Raw genomic sequence first — 15995 nt, forward strand, 5'->3', positions numbered from 1 at the left:
AACTGAAACTAAGATGGTGCTGGGTGGTGTGTTTATACGCATAAAGTGTTGGTTCTGATATACAACCCGCATTCCGGAGAAGTTGGGACGTTTTTTAAATTTGAATAAAATTAAAACTAAATTACTTTCAAATAACGTGAGCCAAGATTTTATTCACAATAAAACATAGATAACATAACACATGTTTAAACAGATACATTTTACAATTTTATCCACTAAATGAGCTTATTTCAAATTTGATTCCTGCTACAGGTCTCAAAAAAGTTGGGACGGGGGCATGTTTACCATGGTGTAACATCTCCTTTTCTTTTTAAAACCGTTTAAAGACATCTGGGCAAGGACGTTATGAGTGTCTGGAGTTTTAGTGTTGGAAATAGGTCCTATTCTTGCCTTGTATAGGTTTCCAGATGCTGAAGTGTTTGTGGTCGTCTTCGACGTATTTTTCGTTTTATGAGGCGCCAAATGTTCTCTATAGGTTTTGCATTGTCCTGCTGAAATACACAAGGCCTTCCCTGAAATAGACGACGTCTGGAGGGGAGCATTTGTTGCTCTTAAACATTTATATACCTTTCAGCAGTGCCTTCCAAAACAAGCAAGCTGCCCATACCCTATGCACTTATGCACCCCCATACCATGGCTTTTTAACTGAACGCTGATAACACGATGGAAGGTCTCCCTCCTCTTTTGGCCGGAGGACACAGCCTTCATGATTTCCAAAAAGAATGTCAAATTTTGACTTTTTGGACCATAGAACACTATTCCACTTAAAAATAGTCAATTTAATTCCTGGGGGTGCACATCAGTGTTCACATATGGCTTCCTTTTTGCATGATAGAGCTTTAGTTGGCATCTGCAGATGGCACGGTGGATTGTGTTTACCGACAGTTGTTTCTGGATGTATTCCTTTGCCCATTTAGTAATGTCATTGACACAATCATGCGGATGAGTGATGCAGTGTCGTCTGAGGGCCCAAAGACCACGGGCATCCAATAAAGGTCTTCGGCCTTGTCCCTCACGCAGTGATTTCTCCAGTTTCTCTGAATCCTTTGATGATGTTATGCACTGTAGATGATGAGATTTGCAAAGCCTTTGCAATTTGACGTTGACGAACATTGTTTTTAATGTATTCCACAATCTTTTTACGCACTCTTTTACAAATTGGAGAGCCTCTGCCCATCTTTACTTCTGAGAGACTCTGCCTCTCTAAGACATCCCTTTTAAAGCTAATCATATTACAGACCTGATATCAATTAACTTAAATAGTTGCCAGATGTTCTCCCAGCTAAATCTTTATTTATTTTTTTGCTTTTTCAGCTATTTGTTTCCCCCGTGCCAATTTTTTTTGAGACCTGTAGCAGGCATCAAATTTGAAATGAGCTCATTAAGTGGATAAAAGTGTCAAATGTATCTGTGTACATTTTTTTTATGTTATCTATGTTCTATTGTGAATAAAATATTGGCTCATGTGATTTGAAAGTCTTTTAGTTTTCATTTTATTCAAATTTAAAAAACGTCCCAACTTTTCCGGAATTCAGGTTGTATACAATACACAGTTCAGTAGCCTATTTAGAAACCTGAAACCATAAACCTGTAACTTTATTAAGTTTACATCTGCGTTGCCTGTGGAGTAAGCTTTGGTACTGTCAGGTACTGGGTAGTTGTTGAATGTTTGTAAGATAATCAGTTAGGTACTATTGAATGATAAATGTTTGATGTTTAGTATTTCATATATAGGCCTCTATGTACTGGGACAAAGAACTGAATCCCATCGTGTGCATCATTAAGTAGAGAGGGGTTAAGTCCAGTTCAGTAAGAGTATAGGAAGACTACATATTAAATACAAGGAATGTGTCAGGGTTTTGAATTTCAGTATTGGCAAATGTTATGCTTTTGATGTCTCTAGGCTACATAAAACGTATTATTACTATATTGCCAAACATATAACACTAATTAGCGGTGGGCAGATGCATTTAATCGTGTTAAGTTAAATTGCATTTAAAAAAACGTTTTATTTTGTACAGATAGGCTACACGTTACAACATCATTTCTTTTCTAAGGACACATAACATGTGGCATCAGCTTTGTGGAAGCGCACAAACCAAACCACACCACTAGCGGTCTGGCAAAGTCCTGGCATAGTTTGGAAGTTACCTTTCAACCTTGTTTGAATTAGGTTGGAACGTATCCTCAACAGACATCCGGCTACCGGTGCACATATTTTTTAGGACACCTTCTCCGGGTATTCTGACGTCTGAGTAATCTATAGCAAACAACAAATTACAGAAGTTTGGTAAACATGTCTGCCCACTTAAAATAAAGATTTTTATTTTCTTGGTCCTGTGTTTTCACTGTCTGGCCCGTGTGTGCAGACACCTTTGTCAACACAGGCGCGTGTGTTCCGTAGGGTGGCGCCAACTCTCTTTCTGTTGGCTCTTTGTCCTGCGAGTTTACGTGCTGTTTAATCAAGAGAATCGAAGATTGGTACAGGACGGGGAATGCTAACTCGAGGAGGGTTATTGATTAAGCAGGCTGCTTTAGAACAGGTCATTATAGCCACAACGAGCAGTTGGTTGTCAACTAGTTTACGTTTCTTTTAACTGTGCTTCTTTTTTCTAAACAGGACTGTGAAAATGTGATAGTAGGCTACACTGATAGGCCTATTAGTTAATGTAATTCAGTATCATGACTGTTTATAAAATGCTGTAATTCTGCAATAAGTAGCCTATGCGTACTTTTTGTCATAGTCACTGAATACCTTTTTGTCATAGCCTAGTTTTTTTTTAATTGATGGCAACACATCAAATGAGACCTAGTAAGACCAAGCTCTAATCATGTTATTTTTATTATTATAAAACCAGACAGTTCTGAACTGCGACATAAAATAACTCATATTATTCTAAGTATATATACCTTGACTTTAAATAAAAACCCTATTCCATCACAACAGTTCTGCCTATCCTCTGTCCCAGGGACGTGCACAGGAATTTTGAAGGGCAGTTGCTCTGCCCTGGAAAAAAGGGGAAACACATTCATTTTTGTCACGTCGCTGCCACGCCCCCGTCATCTGATCGCAAATTTTGCCAATATAATTTTTAATTATCACTAACCGTTGCTGCCACGCCCCTGCCCCCTGATTGCAAATATATATATTTCCTTCGGAGGGGCAACTTCAGTCGAGGAGGGCAAACAGGCAGTTGCCCGAGCAACCTTAGCCCACTCCTGTGCATGTCCCTGCACATGAAGTGTTTCTGAAAGAGAACTTCATTCATGCTAACACTAACGCTACAGCATTATTATATTTTTGTACTTGAGCCAGCTGACTACCTCTGAGCTGGTAACAGACTATCTTCCCTGACTGAATGAGATCAGTCCACCAGTAAAATAAGGAACAACCATTTGTTCCTTCTACCAGTGGACTGCATATTGTTAAAGCATTGTTTAAAGTGGCTTCTTCCGTATCAGGTTTATTACAGCAGTATATGTTTTCGGATGGGAAGATGGCTATGGCTATTTCTGTATATGCTTTTATGGTAACACTTTATTTGGATGGTCCACCCACAGAGCTTTTACAGATTGTTTGTTGAAATTCAAGTTCAGTCTTTCTAATTGTTCACTGAACCAACCCAATCCCTAACCTTGACCTCATGTCCTATGTGATGAACACTCATTAAAGGATGTAGGCTAATAATATCAAATCAAAATATCAAAATGTTGCCCTTTTTATCCTGACCCCGTTTGTTGCTCGCAGTGTGCTTCTCAGACAGAGTTTCACCATGTTCCAACCCGCAAGAATGACCACAATCTGAAAGTTACAGCCTGATATAGTAGGTCTCTAGGGGTGTTGCAACAGGCCATCCCAATTATAATGTATTTTGAGGTCTGACCCTTCCTTTATGGTTGTGATTAAGGTCTGAGTGTATCCTTGTCAGTATACGACAATACAGCTTTTCCTGACAGAGCATTTTCAAAGTGTGTAAGATATTCACACAGCACACGTACATCATGCACATGTTCCTCAGAACTCAGAGAGGCATCCGATTACTCATTGCGTCAGGGGAAATCATGCAGGATTGACTTGTCCTACTCCGCTTAAAGACAGCAAATACTGTATGAGTGTATTCTTATCATACTTGTCTTGTAATACTTTTCCCCAACCAGACAATTTCTCATTAAGCAGTCATCCTTATTCACGCTGCACGTACATTATCATGTTTAACGAAGACGACAGGCAAGGAAGAGTATTGATTCGTTGTCCTACTCTATCTTAGGACAGCAATTACATATAAGATACATGACAAAGCATGATGTGACACATTCATGTTTACAGTAAAAATATTTTGAAAGTACAACTGCTCTTTTTCGTTATATGTACTCTTTAATTCCTCCTGTGTTTACAGAAATTGTCAATAAGCCACCCCAGATCATGTCCAGAAACATTTTATGCCCAAACAATTCTTCTGAACTGCACCAGCCACTTGAGGCCCTTGTTTTGGTGAGGTTACTGGCAGAGACAGTAGACTGCAGGTTGAACAATCTGCCTCTGCCTTTATTTGAAAGTATCATTTGCCACCATCATTTGCATCTAATCACCAAGTTACACATACAATGATTATGTTTTTTTTTTACAGCGTAGTCTCCAATGTAAATAGCTATTCAAACACGCTATTACAATCATCTGTTGTGTAGAGCGATAAAGTTTGACAAATAATTCACTCTCCCTTCATGCCCAAGCGGTGACACATTAATATGTCATTCAGGAGAGACGGAGGGCCTGCCCACACAGCATAATACGCAACAGGGATGAGTGCAGGGCAAAAGGACACGGAGGATAAAGAGGCATTGGTCGGATAGAGAGAGAGCAGGAGAGAGAGAAAGGCGGACAGAGGGAGGGAGAGAGAAAAGGCACCTATTCAGGTGGATATACGAGACAGGAAGGAACACCTGTGTTTAACAGACTGCTGCTCTAAGCTGAGGGAAGGAGGAAGTGTGTGCTGTGTGGATCTGAAGGGGTATTACGTGTTTTGACTTTTTGCCAGAATTTCTTTAAAGGAAAGTGCTTTTAATGGGAGATTTCCCAGGACAGGTCAACACCCAGACAAGTTCGGCTGCTTCACAGCAGGGAAATTCACATTTGGGGAACATGGCTGTATCCATGGATGTATCCTTCATTAAGACCATCCCAGCCATCCTCATGCTGGTGGAGATTGTAAGTGAAAGTGACATTCTTCTTCTTTTTGTTCTGTAAGCTATTTCTTACTTTCTTACCATTGTTTCTCATTATATTAGCTGTAGTTGTTTTACCGCCATCTAAACTACAACTTTGACATAAACACTGTTTAGGCAGGGGCACAACTTTACATTATCTCAAATAAGCAGAGAGTTGAAAACTTTTCAAGACATTTTAAAAGGTAACACATCCTCCATTACATCAAGGTAAAACATCTCACACAACTCAAAGTGCAAGGTCGTAGTCATGAAATATTACTGCTTAATTTGGCAACTGCCGATTGTTTCGTGTGTACCTCAAGTCATATATTCCAGCGTGACATGGTGGTCACTGTCACCTGCCGCATACTTGGGCAACACAGTAAACATGTTTAAACTAGGTGACAACAAAGAGAAAAGATACTGGCCCTGAATGTAAGGGTTCAAGGTCCCCTCCTCTGTTTCTGTGTCAGAGCCCTTCAGAGGGGTGGCTCCTCACACACACCTCTTTATGGCCATGCCATTTACCCAGGGCCCTAGCCCAGATTTCATCACCAAGGGGACCGCCTTCCTCTTTCTGATTGTTTGTATGTGACATTAAGGGGAAAGCGTGCAGAGAAATTCTGTGCATAGTCTGATACGTGTTCAATGTTCATGTTATGGCATTACAAGCAAAGTTGCTGGGATCTTTGCCACATACTTTGAATGCCTCGAGTGGATGTTTGGAGCGGTCTGAACACACTGTTTGGCTCTGCCCTTATTTGCTCTAGGTATGCACTACTGATAAGAGTCAACCTCCAATGGGATCTGAATGAATGAAGTTGGCAGGGTTAGCTGTGTCATAATGGCCAAGAGATCATTTACATGATTCCACATAGGAACAACAAAGTAATAGGTGATTGAAAAATGAAAACTAAAATCAATGCAACTTTAGTGGCCATGTTGTTTATTCTCCTCTTTGGCCTAAAATTCACCCAATACGGGACACACACCGTTTAATTGTTTATTTGTTTATTTATTGGATCCCCATTAGCTGGGGCAGACACCCCCGCTATTCTTCCTGGGGTCCTTCTTAAATAAGAAATCATTCCATAAAACATGAAACAAATACAACATCAATTAAAATAGAAAATTATGTATATTAAAACAAAAACAAAGAAGCATCAAGAAAAAGAAAAAAATCTCACACACTATAACAGATGAACATTAAACACACACCCTGCATGCCTTTCTAAATTAGAAACCAGTTATCTAATCAGATCTTTCCCAAATACTTCCTAACTTGTTTTTTAAAAATGGTCTTAGAATTGATTCTAGTCATAGAAGTTGGGATCCTGTTCCATTCTATAATGGCTCTGTATCTTACTGTACGTTGTAAGGAATTAGTGTTAGCCCTGGGTACAACAAATCTCCCCTCCATTGCAGACCTTGTACTATAGATGTCAGTGTTTAGGGTCAAGACCTGCACTTGAAAGCTAAATTAGATTTGTTTTCAGGCACGATCAGGTGAGAGGTGGTTAAAGATTAGTTAACCGCTCCCAGCTATGAACTTTACTGGGTTTATTATGGGTCTGTAATATGTACCCAGCCTGGGTTTCCCCGATAACAGTGACATAAAAGTGTCTTGGTGTTTAACAAATAGGCCTATGTGAAAGGTATACATTACGCAAGTTGTTACATTTTTCTACGCCTGTTTCTGAAACCATCTATTAATAGATCCCCTAGGGGAAACCCTTCCTACGTATACCTTAAGAGGGCAAATCTATGTTTCTGGCATCGATTATTGTCACTCACCTAAGTTTGAGCATGCCAGATATGAGTATGATGGTCGTGAGTGACTATCGTGATTGGAGCGCAAGGGATCGTAATTAGAAAGTACAACAACAAGAATTAGGCCTACTGTGCAAGACAAAATAGACAATGTCAAAAGTTCTTACAGTAGTGATCCAAGAAGTGCCCTACATTCAAACAGTGTCACAGTAGCTCTGATTAGTTTATGAGTAAACCATTTGCTGATCTGTATTGTGTTGATTGCAGTAATCATTTAGATATATGGCGCAAAATCTCTCCAGGAAATCTTGACTGATCCCTATTTAAGCCTTGATAAAAAGAGAATGCTGAAGTTTGGAAATGTAATGCTAGCTGATATCTGGTTTTAATGCCTACATTAAGAATAAAAAGTTTGTGAAAGTGAAATTAAAGTTTGCATTTTTCTTTTGAAAGGCATAGTGTCCTAAAAAATGTGTGATACGGGTACCTTATGAAGATCAGTCCGTACATTGTAATACTGTTTCCAGTTACTTTACCACTGCATTTTGACCACTTGATTTTGATTAGGTGTGTGTGTGTGCGTGTGTGTGTGTGTGTGTGTGTGTCTGTGTCTTATCCTGGCTTCTCTGTGTCGTGGATGCTGTGAGTCATGGTGTCCTCTCTCTCATCAGGGTGTTGGTCTGCTGACCTGGTCTCTAATCGCAAGCGCCCATTACTACTTCCATCCGGCGATCGGCTGGGTCATGTTCGTAGCTGTCACCCTCTGGCTCCTGACCATAGCGCTGTTCTTCATGCTGTTCTTTGGGCTTCATCAAAGGCTATCTTCCGTGCCCTGGCCCCTTGCGGTGAGTCACTTAGCCTAATGCAATAAGGCACCATCAGCCAGCCAAGCTAAAGCATACGGCTAACCTATGGCATGATGACAGACTATAGCATATGGTTTCTTCATCCTGCTGCCCGAGTCACTGCTCTGCATACCTGGCAGAGCTCATCATTGCCACCTGTGATTAGCTGAACACACCTGATCAACAAATCAAGAAAATTACTTTAACGAGGTGTGCTTGAAGACAGAGGGGCCCAAGCACAGGATGGAGAGAAACCCTAAACAAATGCATTCATGAAAACTGATGCAGTGTAACAGTTTTGACATAGCATGCCATTTAAATAGATGCCATGCAAATTAGCATATTGGGCTCCAGCAACACATTTTAACAGATGAAATCCATTATACTACCATCATATTTGCCAGTGCCCATCAATCCAAATATCTGCATAATATATGTGAGATGTTGCACCAACAGCATACAGTATATATGAAGTTGATATTGATTGTGATCGTGATGTATTGTTATGAATGTAATTTATGGATGATGCTCTATGGTAAATGCTTGTTCTCTGTGGCTTTCCTCTCCTAGCTGATGGTCTACTATGCAGTGGCCACCTTCTTGTACTTAACTGCTTTCATAACCAATGCGGCGGTTGCCAATGCCTACTTCTACACCGTCGTCTACGGCCATATGGCTGCAGCAGCGGTGAGTACAAGAGATATTCGAGCCTCTATTTTTAAAGAACAGTGATGATGACATGACACATTTTGACACCGGGCACACCCTGCAAGAACCACAGGCTCTGCACTGCCCCTGTTGGACTAGTGGGGGCACAGGGGGGGGTCATAATCAATCAATCAATCAATTCAATTTTATATAGCGCTTCTCTATATACTCGAAGACGCTTTACAGAGTAGCCCGGTCCAGTCCATTCATTCAGACAGTCATACCAGTGGTAGTAAGCTACATCAGTAGCCACAGCTGCCCTGGGGCAGACTGACGGAAGCGTGGCAACCAATCAGCGCCTACGGCCCCTCCGACCACCACCAACATTCATTCCAACATTCATTCAGATTCATACGATGTAATGTGACATAACAGAGGCATTGGGTCAGCCGCACTAGTTTATCTATAATCACGCAAAGATTCATCGGTAGAAGAAATACCTATATTTCGTTTTTTTCTCTATAGCATCAGGACCCCTTAATATAGTTAAGTAGAATGTCCCCTCGGTTTCCAAGGAGCTTGGTATAACGTGTTTATACACTGCATTGCGAGGCACACTGTCTTGTATACAGATGAGGATAGCAACAAATTGTTTGTTTTGAGCTGATGCGTAGGACACATCGCAAAGAAGTAGAGTAGGCCCAGACAGGCCTGGACCTGTACAGTCTGAGGGGAAGACTGCCATAAAAAGGTCTGTTTGACAGGGTGACCTGACGCTCCCAAGGGTGGCGTGTCTAGCTGGAGCTGTCCCCGAAGTTAACTGTGAATTAAAAACACACTGTGAAGACCTCGGGGAAAGAACACAAGGCCGGACAGCAGAGCAGACGAACAGACGTCTCGAGTTGTTCTTGTTTTGACCAGCAGAGGGAGATTGCTATGGCAGCTTCATATCAAATCGCTATTATTATATTCTTAAAATAACTAATTTTTACAATTCAATGTATTCTTATATGTATTATATAGCGCTTTGGTCTCGCGGACTTAAAAAGTGTAGGTTTTACAACTTGATGTCTGCATTAAAGAACAGCAGCAATGATTATGTGTGAGGCGGTGCTGATATCTCATAACTTTAACATATTTAACTTGCTATTTCTTTAAAAGGTGTCGAGGGCTAATGTGGGCCGCCTCTGTAACTGGTTTTACAAATTGTAGATGGGAAATATGACTTGGCAAAGTTAGTACCCAATTTTATCAGGCGGCCTTCACCTTAGGTTATAACAGTTACCATGGTAAAAATACATGAAACAGGTACTGTCCGCCTTTTTTTATTACATAGATAAAAACATTGGATATTTTAATTATATATTGACCGCTGAACTGGAAATGTCCCTGGTTTTCATTTCAGAAATCTGGTCACCTTAATGTTTGATGTATCCAGTAGTAGTACCAGTCCACACAGACACCCTGTCATGGACAACTGTACCTGTACGCACACCACAAGCTATACAATGAATCTATTTACAAACAAATTATATAATTATCATTTATCCATATAACCAAATAGGTTTAAAGATGCATTTGAGAAAGTGCAAACCACAACCATGTTCAAAGTTTTACCGTCTTAAGCCACTGTGCACGTGTCTATTAGGCAAGGTTTTCTTCAATAATGGTGTGAACATAAATTTGCTATTATTAACATTCATTTGCTGTAAAAAGCTTTTTTGCTTTTGCTTTTTTTTTTTACATAGAAAAGCATGGTAGCAAGCAAACCGACCCACACAGCTCACCGCGCACACACACACACACACACACACACACACACACACACACACACACACACACACACCACCCCCACCCACACCCAGCCACACCCTCACAGCTCACCTGAGCTACGCACTGTTATTCTAAGTCACACACTGGCCCTTTGACCCTGAACATTCAGTCAGAAGGCAGAGTGGTTTCCTGTTGCGCAGTAGCTTACTCTGTCCTCCCAGCTTATGGTGTCACACCCCAGATGACTACAGCATGACTGAGGTCTCACCTGACCTTGTCTAGAGATCACTCCTCCTCCTCCTCTTCCTCTTCCTCTCCCACGTACAGCAGAGTGAGAGGTTTTAGAAGCCGCAGCCAAAGAAAAAGCACTAACAAGTCAAGGTTTACAATGGAACATCGCAGGAGCAAAGCACTCTAGCTAGGTTTAATAGACCATTTATGAAAGAATGTGTCCTCCACTCCACTCCCGGGTTCACAGTCCGCCACAAGGGATCTCATGACTAGGTCGCAGTGTCTATGGACAGGACACACACACACAGACACACACACACACGCACAAACACAGACACACACACGCTCACACACACACTTACCGAGTCAGGGGTGCCACCAAGCCCAGAAGTTATACATGTCAGAGGCTTATCTTCATTGTATATGGCCTTCACGGTGTGTCTTTTATCTGTGGAATTTGTAAAGCACATACACACCCGCAGTAACTAACCAGTTGTCTTTATCTGTGTCTTGTTGGTAGTTCTTCGGCTGTGTGGTGACCCTGACGTATGGCGCCAGCACGTTTTTCGCCTTCATGGCCTGGAAAGGAGACGGCAGCGGCAACGCTGCGGGCTCCACCGTCCCCGTGTAGAGGAACACTCCGGACACACACACCCTTCAACACACACATGGCTCAGGATACGCCTCACTGAGGACAATCGTCCACACTTGGGCGATGGATGGTGGCGAACTCTAGTTTACAGTTACAAGTGTTTCTTTTTTTTTCATTTCTGTGCGCTTTTTAAACTATGCTACTCGTGAACTGAAAAAACATTTTATACTGTAAGAACTGTAAGAACATTTTATACTGCAGGTAACCTGGCAACTGCGTGAGAAGGATGAAATGCTTCTTTGTACTGTAGCACCTCACGAGCGTGTGAGTGTTGCCATGGTTACCATTCCAAGGCGGTTGCACTGGCACACAGCCTACTCAACAGGACTGTTTGTGGCAAAGAACATTCTACCTTCCACATTCTTCACATGATGTGCAGACAATGCATCTTCTATTTTTTTTGTTCAATATTGAATGTACAAATCTGAAAAGGCATTTTGATAAAGTACAAAATGATTTTAAACAATGTTTGAATTTATTCCCACCAGTCACATCCATATTTACAAAGTCTGACTGGCAAATATGTACACGTATGAGACAGTCATTTCATTAAAAAAAAGTACATCTCTGACATGGCGCAAGGATTTCAGTCAGTGACTATAGAAGGGACCGGAATAAAGTTATGCAGTTAACTGTTGACTGACTACATTTCTGTATGTAAAAAAAAAGGGCAAACATATCAACTGACTGAAGAAATGTGGGACCACAATGGACTCATGTATGAGCTCATGCAAACGGACCTTATAAAATCCTGCAGGGGTTTGAAGTAGACACAGCATGGAGGGGTGTCCTGTAAAATAGATCTAAAGCTGCTTCTACAGCTAAGCACTGAACAAAAGGCCATTACATTTAAAAAACATTTCTCTTTCTGCCCCCCCACATCATAAGAGGGAAAGGAGCAACATTGAAATGAGATCCACATATGACATTTCAGGAATGAATCAAGTATTAACAGCACATGTGGCTCTAAACTATGCTGTTTGTCATGTAAATGAGTGTTTGGAATAAACAGCGGGCAGAAAAGATGTTAAAAGAAGCATAGAAACGGCAGACGTTCATGAGAACAAATACACTTGCTTTACATTCATACTTCAAATTCACATGTGCAAATACGTGGCAGACATACACACACAAATCTGAATCTGCAAAGTCACAAAAAAAACAAAAAAAAAACAGGTATAAATAATAGTCCCTCGCAAACTATTCTCATTTGTTTTTCCAATACAGAAAAATACAGAAACACCATGTGATGTTCAGATGCATACTCACAATACTGCACATGGATGACCAGAGATTTTACAGTCAGTCTAATGAAGAGCATATTTTAAAATGAGGCCCAAAGCAAGCTTACAGGCATAGATAGGACAGTTCATTGAATGTGTGCTTAAAGTTATTTCCATCTGACAGTCGTTGGAGCCCTTCACTGCGGAAAAGCACTCTCCTGTGGGGTGCGTTGCTGGGTTTTAGGGCTGCATGAGTATTTGGATAGTTTAAGTCAGAGGTCAAAGTTCAAAGGAGGCTCAGCATGGAGCCGAGAGGCTCTGAGATGGGAGGTGAGCTCCTGGCTCACTTGGGTCCCACCGCCATGCTAGAGGGGAGCAATGAGGAGGCCACGGAGCTCAGAGACATCACCACCAGCCCAGCGCTCAGGTCCAGCCCTCGGCCTTCCTTCTCCTGCAGGCACACACACACACACACACAACACACACACACACACACACACACACACACACACACACACACACACACACACACACACACACACACACACACACACACACACACACACACACACACACACACACACACACACACACACACACACACACACAGACACAGACACACACACAGACACACACACACACACCCCCCCAACACACACACACACACAAACAACACACACACACACACACACACACACACAGACACACACACACACACACACACACACACACACACACACACACACACACACACAACAGGTCAACTTGCATCGCATCATCTCACCCCACCTCGGCCGAACTAAGCTGAGCTCAGCACAGGCCACATCTCTTGGCCATAGTTTTTGAACACAACATCACAGTCATCCAAAACAGTCGGAAACTGAACTGGTCTGAACTGAGCTCATTTACAACCTCTGTGGAGACTACAGACAGAGTGAGTCCACGAATAATAATAATAATAATAATTAATATTTATATATCGCTTTTCTAATACTCAAAGACGCTTTACATATGGCAAGCAAACAGGACAACACAACACATCTGAAAATAAGAAAGACAACAGATCAAATGTTGAGTGCACTACTCTTCCTACTGTGGACAGGAAGTGACGAAAACATTGCCTATTATTCGACCACTGTTATTATGTATTGCTGAATAGATGACTCACTCTACCCCTAGATTACTGATATCTAATATGGGTGTGTATAAGTGATTATCTAATCTATGTATATCTGGCTTGTGTGTGTGTGTGTAAAAAATGATGTGAAACAAATGGACCAGGGGTCATTAATGTAATGATTGAATCGAGCAGGGTTTGACTAATAGATGACGTCAAAATCTTTATCTTGTGTAATTGGTAGTTTCCTACTTACCGCTCTGTAGTCGATGAACATTTCTTTGAAGGCCACAAAGTCCGTAAAGGTCAGCAACATGTCAAATATGTCTCCAGAGACTTCATCTTTGTGCTGCCTACAGAATGGAGACCATATTGGAGAGAGTGGGAGAGACAAGTCAGAGTAGGGAGAGAGAGAGAGAGAGTGAGAGAACCCAGAACACTTGACATCAGTCTACCGTATCAGTATGGGCAGTTATGCAGGTGTCTCCACCTAGTGGTAGAGAATAAATAGAGAACAGAGATACCACATTCTACATTCACAACATTCAACTGCCAAACTTCTAAAACCAGTGTCAGAAGACTGAAAGAAAATGCGGTGAATACAATCTTCAGATCCACTATCAGATCCATTATCAGATATCACATATTATGCTTTTTTCTCTAACATCGGTAAATATACAAACGACACCCGTGTGCTATTTGCAACAGTCGAGAAGATAACAAACCCCCCTTCACAGTTGGCACCTGAAACTCAACCTGATGTCAGACTTTAATTTGATAAACGTTGGACAAAGAAACCCTTGACAAACAGCACAGAGACATGCTTAAAATTGTAAATGTATCAGTGTAGAACGGAGCAGAACAGGTCAGCACCTTACCACTGGAATCAGGGTCCCCCCCCCCCCCACCACCACCAATTACAACATTACAACTCTACTGCTCTTGTGGAAGCTTTAGTTACTACTAGGGGTGTTGTCATTTTGTTTAAATACAACCAACATCTGTCTGCTGTACACTGATCTGTTTGGTCTGAAAGCGTAACAACTGTGCCAAATACTGTCTCTACATAACTTTGAGACGGAGATAACCTCTATGAGGATTTCTCTGTGCAGTTTGTTGAGGAGGCGGAGAAGCCTTTTATGACTCAAGAGAGCGGAGATATCACATGACAGAAATGATATGAATGCTTGTGTGTTGTACTTTACATAATGTCCCTTACTTAAGGGAGTGTGTAAAGGCACTCATGTTGAAACCAGGAATCCTCTCTACAAGCTGCTGTTCCAGGTGTCTCTCCAGGAGGTCAATCTGAGGACATATAGCGAGTTAACAACATCCTGACCTGCCCAACATCCATACATATGGTATGTGTGGACTAAAGAATAATAATAAGTCTCTGAAATAAGAAAAAAAACGTACATATTCATTGAATATTGATGTATAGATTAGCTTATTCTCCTCTGTATCATCAAATTCCTGATAGTATTTCTCCATGAAGTTCTGCTGCAAGTGCTGAAAATCATCATCTGGAGAAAAAAAAGAGATAAGGTGTAGCAACAAGGGTTGTTTTAAAGAACATATTAATGTAATGATACTAATCTGATCTAATAAACTAACCTAGTGATCGTGGAGATTTATTTTTACACATATTTTACAGGTTAAAGCAGAACAATTCATAATAAACAAGTTAAACACATCTGCGAAGTGACTGCTTTGGGATGTGTGCGAAATTGAACATACCCATAATAATGTCCTCGATGTTGCCAATAACGGCATCGAACTCTGCATCTGCAGCTGAAGATCTGAGGGAAGAGTGAGAATGAATAACAAACGATGCAAACGAACGTTTTCCATAAATAGTACAGAGCAAAAATACTTGCTTTGATAAAGCAAAGTCCTCCTCGTCCAAGTCCTCCATTTCATCAAAATTCTCTCCACCGCCCAGCAAATCTGTGGGAGAGTGAGATTTTCCACGAATTTAGAAATAGTATTAAGCTAACATCCCTATTAATCTGTTTACTAATATGCCTCTGAGGATGTCTATGTTGTGAACAGGTGCATCTGCTAACGTTACCTATCAATACGTTGTATTAGCTTACGTGACATATTGCTAGCTAGGTTGGTGCACTAAATTGACAAACTAAAAGGAAGCACGTTATTTGTAATTGTGGAATAACAACACACCGCTATTATGTGCAGTGAATTTAAAAGAAACGTCTAGTGAAATTAGGATCAACCTTACTATCAATAGCAAACATGCTAGCGTCCAACTTGCTGTGATGCAAATAACTTATTAACGTTAGCTTTGTGACGTTAGTTATTTTAACACAGCTTTGCTAGCTAAGATAATGCAACATGGCCCCGCTATGAATTAAGACTGAACCTCCCATTACTATCACATAACTTGATGTTATTATATGAATGATTACCCACTTTTCTCTCTTATGTCCATTCTGAGATGTCCAGACGTCGCTTCCGCCTCAACAGTTGCTGCCAGGGCAACGCCGAAAAAAAAGAAAACATGTGCAACGCCG

At 41.1% G+C, this 15995-nt stretch overlaps 2 protein-coding genes across 2 annotated transcripts; one reads left to right on the forward strand and one right to left on the reverse strand.

The window, feature by feature from the left end:
* Positions 1-5062: 5062 nt before the first annotated feature.
* Positions 5063-11103, forward strand: pllp (plasmolipin; the record flags this gene model as incomplete). The annotated part of the gene is made up of 4 exons (XM_080842145.1): positions 5063-5206; positions 7647-7820; positions 8391-8507; positions 10993-11103. 4 exons carry the CDS (start codon positions 5063-5065, stop codon positions 11101-11103), a joined length of 546 nt encoding a protein of 181 aa, XP_080698271.1.
* A 1587-nt stretch (positions 11104-12690) lies between these two features.
* arl2bp (ADP-ribosylation factor-like 2 binding protein) lies at positions 12691-15913 on the reverse strand (the record flags this gene model as incomplete). Its single annotated transcript, XM_080842608.1, has 6 exons — positions 12691-12798; positions 13721-13817; positions 14684-14769; positions 14881-14987; positions 15202-15411; positions 15895-15913. 6 exons carry the CDS (start codon positions 15911-15913, stop codon positions 12691-12693), a joined length of 627 nt encoding a protein of 208 aa, XP_080698734.1.
* Positions 15914-15995: the final 82 nt, after the last annotated feature.

Source organism: Sprattus sprattus (genome assembly GCF_963457725.1).
Source record: "Sprattus sprattus genome assembly, chromosome: 7".
Classification (NCBI taxonomy): Eukaryota; Metazoa; Chordata; class Actinopteri; order Clupeiformes; family Clupeidae; genus Sprattus; species Sprattus sprattus.